A 9,453-nucleotide genomic window follows, 5' to 3' on the forward strand; every position below is an offset into this window, starting at 1 on the left:
GAAACATGAAAGGTGGCTTGACACTCAAGGACAGGTTTATTTTAGAGAAAATTAACCTAAGAGGGGCTTCTGGTCAAGTTAGGTCAGAGCCCACTCTCTTACAAAGAATTTTTAAGGATTTAGGGTGGGAGGGTTTACCAGAGGCTTGGACTGCTTCTGTGTCTCTTTGTTGTGCTTATCTGAGAGGCAGAGTTGTATGTCTATTCCCATACATCTTTCTGCAGCTGCAGGCATACCCACCCCTCCCTGAGTCTGCTTTTAGCTTCCCCATCTTAGTGTACCTGAAGGAAAAGGAATGTGCTTATAAAAGCCCATTGTTCTACTGGGGCCCATTGTGTAAAGGTGAAATTTGGCAGTTACCCAAGAGACATGCCCCCCACCTCCCTGTGTCCAGGCTGTCTTATCTGTGTTTTACTGTCTTCTGTTTCTCGCTGCTTGTTGTTAGAAGACAAGTTATCTCCTTGAAATGTATGAGGCTAGAAAGGGAACTGCAACTTAAAGTGGCAGTGTTTGTCTGAGATGACGGTGCTCCTTCTCCGTCAATATGGATTAGACATTTCCTCTCTGTCAAGTTACATTCAAATCCACGTGTTGACCAGAGACACCAGAACAGTGTTCTTATGAATATTTCTTACAGCAAATTTACTGTACACAAATTTGGCTTTCACATAAATAATTATAAATTCAGGCACCATAGGCCGGACACAGTGGCTCACACCTGTAATCCCAGCACTTTGGGAGGCTGAGGCAGGCAGATCACCCGAGGTCGGGAGTTCAAAAATAGCCTGACCAACATGGAGAAACCTTGTCTCTACTAAAAATACAAAATTAGCCAGGCGTGGTGGCACATGCCTGTAATCTCAGCTACTCAAGAGGCTGAGGCAGGAGAATTGCTTGAACTTGGAAGGCGGAGCTGAGATCGCACCATTGCATTCCAGCCTGAACAAGAGTGAAACTGCATCTCAAAAAGAAAAAAAAATTCAGGCACTGCTGAGAGTTGTTTTTCTTCATTCTTTACATTTTTTATGAGCATTTACATATCAAAAAAAATGCCTAATGTCCTGCCACTCTCCATGGCATTCCAGTCCACCTGGCTGAAATAAAATCCAGTAAACAAGGGCTGTGAGGTTGTTCATTTCCCCAGGCCTCAGCTGCCTTATCTATAAATGAAGGCGTCAACCGTAGGACTTTGGATCTCCCTACGAGGGCACACCTTCGAGGATTCAAAATAGGGTTCCAGGAATTAAAGAAAGAGTTCCTCTATCAATAGAAAAAAAAAAAAAAAAGCTCAAGTACATAAAAATGTTCAAAATCTGAATGAAGAAAGCATCAAGGCATCCACACAAAGCCATTCCCTTCAGGCAAGTCAGACATTCCTCGGGCCAATAAGCCCAGTGATCCTGAGAACAGCTTCAGTCTCTAGGGCAGCCTCTCTCCTCATCCCTTGGGCCAGAGAAAAAAACTGTAGTAGTAGTGACAAGGTGGGGACTGTCTACACTACAGCTGCCAGCCCTGAGGAAATCCAGCCAAGAGAAAGGTGCTGCCCTGTAGATCGAGTCCTGATTCAAGCTTTGCCTAAAGCGGGTGCTATCCATTCCTGGGTTTCCATGTGAACCAGCAATAAATTCTCTTCTTTGCTTCAGTCAATTCGAATTGGGTGTTCTGTCAATGGCACCTGAAAGGTTCCAACCCCAACATGGAATTTTTTTTTTTTTTTTTTTAAGACAAGATCTCACTCCGTTGTCCAGGCTGGAGTGCAGTGGTTTGATCTTGGCTCATAGCAGCTTCCACCTCCCAGGATCGAGATTCTCCTGCCTCAGTCTCCTGAGTAGCAGAGATTACAGGTGCCCACCACCACGCCTGGCTAATTTTTGTCTTTTTGGTAGTGACAAGGTTTCACCAAATTGGAGCTGGTCTCAGACTCCTGACCTCAAGTGATCCGCCTCCCTCGGACTCCCAAAGTACTGGGATTACAGGTATGAGCCACCACACCCAGTCCAACATGGAATTTGACATCAGGTTGTAAAGTTTCTGCTTGCAGAGCAGCTGAGTGTAAACGAGCCATCATCTTCCTACAGGGAAACCTGTCTCCAACCCAAGAAAAACTTCCTGCATGAGCTCCTTCCTTATACAAAAGCAGGAAATGGGCCTGGCATAGACCAAATTTTCACCACACCAGATGTGCAGAAGAGAAGTCTTAGGAAGGGGGAAATCAAAGGCGGGAGTGGGTTGAACTGTGACCTCATTGTCCAATGTTCATGCAGAGGGGACATAGAATTATAACTAAGAGGCAGTTGCCTAGAGAGGCAATCTAAGCTGCCTAGGCTGAGAACAGTGGTTCTTTGAGCACCAAGGAACCTTAAAATGTACCTGGTCCCCAGGCCAGGCACAGTGGTTCACGCCTGGAGTCCCAACACTTTGAGAAGCTGAGGTCGGAGGATCACCTGAGCCCAGGAGTTTGAGACTAGCTTGGGCAACATAGCGAAGCCCCATCTCTACAAAAAAATACAAAAATTAGCTGGGCATGGACACATATCTGTAGTCTTAGCTACTTGGGAGGTTGAGGTAGGAGGATTGCTTGAAACTGGGAGGTCAAGGCTGCAGTGAGCAGTGATCCCGCCACTACACTCCAGCCCAGGTGATGAAGTGACTCTGTCTCAAAAACACAATACCTACACAAACCAAGGCCAATTACTCTCTCTTCAGGGTACACATCCAAAACCAAGGCTACAATCCAAGTCTTCAATAATCAAAGTTTTCTGGCCAGGCATGGTGGCTCATGCCTATAAACCCAGCATTTTGGAGGTGGAGGTGGGAGGATCACTTGAGCCCAGGAGTTTGAGACCAGCCTGTGCAACAAAGTGAGACACCTCCATTTCTACATAAAATAAAGAATAAAAAGTAGCCGGCCATGGTGATATACATCTGTGGTCCCAACTACTTGGGAAGCTGAGGTGGGAGGATAGCTTGAGCCCGGGAGGTCAAGACTACAGTGACCCGTGATTGCCCCACTGTACTCCAGTCTGGGTGACAAGAGTGAGACTGTCTCCAAAAAAAAGAAAGTAAAATAGAAAGTTTTCTAACATTTAGACTTATCAAAAGAAAAAGAAAAAACAGAATTGACTGTGTCAGCAAACAGGGTGTTTCCTGTTTCTAGAATTACAGGTGAAGACCACCAATTTCTGTGCTGGGCAGGAGGTTGGAGCCAATAATTCATTTGAAGTCTAAGAACCAACAAAAACTCTCTGCTATAATGAAAGCGCATCCAGGGGCACAGGGAATACGAGTTTTTTCCTTAGTGTGAAAGCAGGCTGGGGCATCTGTTTCTTTGTTCCCTGTTTGTCTGCTCGTCGACTCACATCATTGTTGACAGCAGTGAGGATGGATAAGATGTCTTCACGTCTGCAACACAGAAGAAAAAAAAATTTTTTTAACAAAGTCTCACTCTGTCGCCCAGGCTGGAGTGCATTAGTGTGATCTAGGCTCACTGCAGCCTCCATCTCCTAGATTCAAGTGATTCTCATGCCTCAGCCTCCCAAGTAGCTGGGATTAAAGGTGCCCGCCACCACACTCAGCCAGTTAGTAAAGACAGAGTTCCACCATATTGCTTGCCCAGGCTGGTCTCGAACCCCTGACCCAAGGTGACCTGCCTACCTCAGCCCCCCAAAGTGCTGGGATTACAGGCATGAGCCACTATGCCTGGCTCAGAGAAGAAAATTTTTTTCAACCAGGAGGTGGAAACCACACACCAGGTCTTAGAAAAGACACTAGGTAATATGTACCAGGTCTTAGATCAATAAATCTGCAGCAGATACCACAGATACCAACAATGCCCTATCTGTAGTCTTGGGAGAGATCCAAAAATAAACATGATACAATTCCTGGAGTTAAACACTTAGAATGCAGATATAAAACATTTACCAAGGATGGCATATACACAATATTCATAACACAAGGCAGAGTGTGGTCAACACCAAATGAAAGGTCAAGGTTCCACTGCAAGTTCAGAGGAGAACACACTTCTGGTTGGGAGGGAGAGAGAAGGCTTTATGCAGGTGGTAGCATTTGAGCCTGGGCTTGCAAGACATACAGCATTTAGCAGAACATTCTCAGGGTGGCCAATACATATCACTGGAAGCAAGCACAGGTTCTGAAGACAGGTTCAATTTTAAATTGTGGCTCCATCGCTCATTCATTGTGTGGTCTTAGGCTGGTTACTCACTGCTCCGTGCCTCAGTTTTCCCAGCTCTAAAATAGGGACCATAACAGTCCCCATCTTAGGAGTTGCCAGGAGAATTAAAGAATGTATATCAGTAAAGCACTTAGAACACTGGCTACACTGTTCTGCTGACTATCATTTTTAGAACAAGTATGACTACTCTCATCCCCTCATCCTCACCATCACTGTTTTTCAGGTAGTGGATACGGGTCCTGACCTGTTCTTAATCCCTGCATCTTGCTTTGTACCTGCCCTCTATTCCCCAAACTTCCTGTGTCTGGTTCCTTCTTATCACTTAGTCTCACCTGAAATATTACCTCCGCCAAGAAGCTATCATTATCCTGTTCTGATTTGTTCATGGCAGGTATCACTTCCTGAAATTGTTTCTTTTTTTTAGAGAAGGATCTCACTCTGTTGCCCAGGCTAGAGTGCAGTAGTGTGATCACAACTCACTATAGCCTCAAACTTCTGGGCCTAAGCAATCCTCCCACTTCAGACTCCCTAATAGCTAGGACTACAAGTACATGCCACCACACCTAGCAAAGTTTTTTCTTGTTAATTTAAATGTCATTTAAATTAATATTAAATAATTAATAATTAAATACCTAAAATCATTAAAGTCTCATTAATTTAGATATTAAACACTGAAAACTATAAAACATTGATGAAAGAAAGTGAAAAGGACACAAACAAATGGAACAATATCTTGTGTTCATGAGTTGGAAGAATTAATCTTGTTACAATGACCATACTACCCAAGGGGATCTACAGACTTAATGCAGTCCCTATCAAGATACCAGTGATAAACTAAGTGCAATGGCAAATGCTTGTAATCCTAGCTACTCAGGAGCATGAGGTGGGAGGATTGCTTGAGCCTGGGAGTTCAAGTCTAGCCTGGACAACACAGCAAGATCCTGTCTCTACAACAAAACAAAGCAAAAACAAACAAAAAAATTACATTCTTCACAGAAATAGGAAAAAGGAAGCCTTTAATGTATATGGAACCAAAAAGACCCCAAATAGTGAAAGCATGCTGAGCAAAAAGGACAAGCTGGAGGCATCACACTGCCTGACTTCAAAATATACTACAAAACTAAAGTTCCCAGAACAGCATGGTACTGGCATAAAAACAGACACATAGATCAACGGAACAGAATAGAGACCCCAGAAATAAATTCACACACCTAAAGCCAACTGATTTTTGACAACGTTGCCAAGAACACACAATGGGTAAGAGAGAATCCTATCAAAAAATGGTGCTGGGAAAATTGGACATTCATATGCAGAAAAATGAAACTAAATACTTCTCTCTCAACATCATATACAAAAACCAACTTAAAATGTATTAGACTAAAATATAAAACCTGAAACTATGATGCTACTGGAAGAAAACATAGGCCAAACATATCATGACATTGGGTTGGGTAAGGAGTTTTAAAGTAAGACCTCAAAAGCACAGACAACAAAAGCAAAAATAGATAAACAGGATTACATCAAATTAAAACTCTTTTGCACAGAAAAGAAAAACCAGAGTGAAGAGACAATCTACAAAATGGAAAAAAAAAAAAAAAAAAAACTTGCAAACTATCTGGATATTAACCTCACAAGGGGTTAATATCCAGAATATATAAGAAACTTAAACAACTCAACAGAAAAAAACATAATAATTATAACCCTATTTAAAAATGGGTAAAAGACTTTAGTAGACATTTCTCAAAAGAAGACATACAAATGCTCCACAGGTACAGGAAAAAATGTTCAACATCGCTAATCATCAGGGAAATGCAAATCAAAACCACAGTGACAGCCAGGCACAGTGGCACAGGCCTGTAATATCAGCACTTTGGGAGGCCGAGGTGGGCGGATCACTTGAGCTCAGGAGTTCAAGACCAGCCTGGCCAATGTGGTAAAACCCTGTCTCTACTAAAAATACAAAAATTAGCCAGGCATGGTGGTGCATGCCTGTAATCCCAGGTATTTAGGAGGCTGAGGCAGGAGAATTGCTTAAACCTGGGAGGCAGAGGCTGCGATAAGCGAAGATTGCGCCACTGCACTCCAGCCTAGGTGACAGAGTGAGACCTTGTCTCAAAAACAAACAAACAAACACAGTGAGATGCCACTTTGTTCAAATTAGAATAACTGTTATCAAAGAAACAAAAAACGAACAAAACACATGTTGGCAAGGATCTGGAGAAAAGGGGACACTTACACACTGTCGGTGCTATTATAAATTAGTAAGCCATTATGGAAAACAGTATGCCAGTTCCTCAAAAAATTAAAAATAAAAATACCACATGATCCAGCAATCTCCATACTAAGTATATAGTCTAAGGAAATGCAATCAATATATCAAAGAGATCTGCACTCCCCTGTTTACTGCAGCATTATTTACAATAGCTAAGATACGGAATCAACATAAGGGTCCAAAAATGGATATATGGATCAAGAAAATGTGATGTTTATACACGATGGAATACCATTCAGCCATAAAAAAGATAAAATCCTGACATTTCTGACAACGCGAATGAACCCAGAGAACATCATGTTAAGTAAAATAAGCCAGACACAGAAAAAAACCTACATGTTCTCACTCATGTGGAATCTTTGTTTTAAAAGTTGATGTCATAGAAGCAGGGAGTAGAACAGCCATTATGGAGATGAGAGAGGGAAGGAGGGAAGGGAAGATGAGGAGAGATTAGTCAATGGGTAAAGTTACAATTAGGAGGAATAACCTCGGGTGTCTATTGCACAGTGGGGTGACTGTGGTTAACAGCAAGGCATTCTGAGCTGGGCACAGTGGGTAGAGCTTATAATCCTAGTTACTTACAAGGCTAAGTCAGGAGGATTGCTTGAGCCCAGGAGTTCAAGACCAGCCTGGGCAATAGGGTGAGATCCCATATCTAAATCAATCAATAAATAAGGTGTTATATATTATAAAATAGCTAGAAAAGAGGCTTTTAGAGGTTCTCACCACCAAAAAATGATACATGCATGAAGTGATGGATACACTACCTACCCTGATTTGATCATTATATAACACATATATGTATTGAAACATCAAATTATATCCCCGAAATCTGTACAATTATGAAGTATCAATTAAAAATAACAACGAAATTTCTGGAATACCAAAAAAAACAGGCATTGCTTAATCATGCATGTATACTGTCTCCTTTGAATACTGTTGAATTTTTAAAATAATAATAATTTAAATATTCACTTACATTTTTATTATCTGTCTTTCCTTCACTGGACTTTTAGCTCCCTGGAGAGCAGATTTTGTCTCTCTTGTACATAGGCTGCATCCCCAGCCCCCAGTTCAGTACCCAGTACAGTAAGCACATAGTATGCCCTCAATAAATATTGCCTTGTTCCTGAAGCCATAGACATTAGCCTCTGATGTCTGTGGTAGAGATGGAGGGGCGGGTAAAGAAGAGAGAAAAGCAAAGTTGACTCAAGGCTCCAATCCTGAATTCCCAGAAGAGCACTATGGCCATTCCTCCAAATGGGAATTCAGGAGTAGGAGCTCCTGGAGAAGGCTGGGAAGATAAGCTTAGAAACATGGCATGCTGAATGTAAGGTCCAAGGGCTAAACAGAGGTAGGATATCTAGTGAGCTGTTAATGAGATGGGCTCAGGCATGTCATTCATTGGCCCAGAAAATATTTCTCAAGTTCGCAATATATCAGGTCAGGGGCTGAGGTTATAAAGTTGAATAAAACAGGGTCTCTGCACCCCAAGAATTCAGAGATGAGTGGGCCAGAGATGGCAACTTTGGAGATATTTTCATGGAGGCACCCGTGGCCTCTAGGTATAGCTCAAGCTGTCAGGAGGGTAGCATGTGGCAGAGACAGAAGGGAAGCTGTCAGAGCAGTGGCAAAGAGAATGCCAAAGACAGCACATAGGTGCTCAGGACTGATAAATAAACAAAGGAACAAATAAAAGGCCCCCATGCTTTTGTCCATGCTATTCCCTCTGCCCAGCACATCTCTCACCTGATTTTTGCCTAACATCTATTTGTTATTTCTAGAAGCCTCCTCTGATCCTTCAAATCTGGGCAAGGTACTCATCCTGCGTGTTCTCATTAACACCTATACTTCACAATGTGCACTTACCAGCTGGGGATGCCCTTCCCTGTCTATTTGTTTGTCTATCCTTCTAGCTTGTAAGCAACCTGAGGGCAAGAACTCTGTCTTTTTTTAATTCTGTATCTTTCTTTCCAGATCCATGCTGGTACTCAATACAAGGTTGTTGGGTGGGTGGATGGATGGATGGATGGATGGATAAATGGGTGGATAAATGGATAAACAGATAAACAGGAAGGTAGGCAGATGGATGAACAGGTTCATAGATGAAAACATTTAGAACTCTCACCCTTACCAAAGGTGTTGATTGAGAGTAAAATAAATAAATAAATAAAAATAATTAACTAAAAATGGAAGAATAAAAGAGCTCTCACCTTGGGACCAATGTTTTCAGACGATTGCACAGAGACTGAATATACCAGCTGCCTTCCTGCACATCCCGAAAGGATACATAGCCTGGGACAGTGGCCAGACCAAGCAGGAAGTCAGCCTCGACGGGAATACTGTCCTGCAGTATTCCCTGCAGGGAAGCTGGCTGCTGCTCAGGGTTCAGAGCATCTGCTTCGATGGAGACAGAAGGCTGTATCTCATCACCCTGGCAGGCTTGGATGAAAAAGAGTTTAGGTTTTTCAGCCAGTCCAGGGCACTGCAGGGCTGTGAAGTGAGACATGATCTCCCGAATGGGAATGAGGGCCTCATCTGAAGAGTAGACAGCTCCAAATTTCCCATGGGTCAGAATACAGAACACAAAGCAGTCCCCGTTGACATGGTCTGGATTGCACTTCTGCTCCTGCAGGACCTTCTCCATGTGCCCCCTTGTCACATTATTGTATGTGCACACTCTGAACCCAAGCCAGTTGAACACACGCTTCAGGATCTCTGTTTTAAAAGAGAGAGAGAGAGAAACGGGAAATAATAAAATGAAGCAAAACAAAATGAGGAAATAAAACAAGGCTGGACATGGTGTCTCACTGTAATCCCAGCACTTGGGGAGGCCGAGGCAGGAGGATCACTTGAGGTCAGGAGTTTGAGACCAGTCTGGCCAACATGGTGAAACCCCATCTCTACTAAAAACGCAAAAATTAGCCAGGTGCAGGGATTGCACTGCTGCACTCCAGCCTGGGCAACAGAGCAAGACTCTGTCTCAAAA

The 9,453-nt window shown here is 42.9% G+C and overlaps 1 protein-coding gene across 2 annotated transcripts in view; it reads right to left on the reverse strand.

Annotated features, from left to right (window-relative positions):
• Window positions 1-991: 991 nt before the first annotated feature.
• CASP10 (caspase 10) overlaps window positions 992-9,453 on the reverse strand; it is a 39,923-nt gene continuing 31,461 nt past the window's right edge. Inside the window, exons 9-10 of one of the 2 annotated variants that reach the window (XM_032278674.1) lie at window positions 8,678-9,182; window positions 992-3,402 (exon numbers count right to left, since the gene is read on the reverse strand). In XM_032278674.1, the coding sequence (XP_032134565.1) occupies window positions 3,249-3,402; window positions 8,678-9,182 (659 nt within the window). In that variant the 3' untranslated portion in view covers window positions 992-3,248. The remainder of the gene's footprint in view (window positions 3,403-8,677; window positions 9,183-9,453) is intronic. The other variant, XM_032278675.1, reaches the window with a different exon arrangement.

This window comes from Sapajus apella, unplaced genomic scaffold (assembly GCF_009761245.1).
Source record: "Sapajus apella isolate SASKATOON/1434 unplaced genomic scaffold, GSC_monkey_1.0 scaffold10, whole genome shotgun sequence".
In the NCBI taxonomy this organism is placed as follows: Eukaryota; Metazoa; Chordata; class Mammalia; order Primates; family Cebidae; genus Sapajus; species Sapajus apella.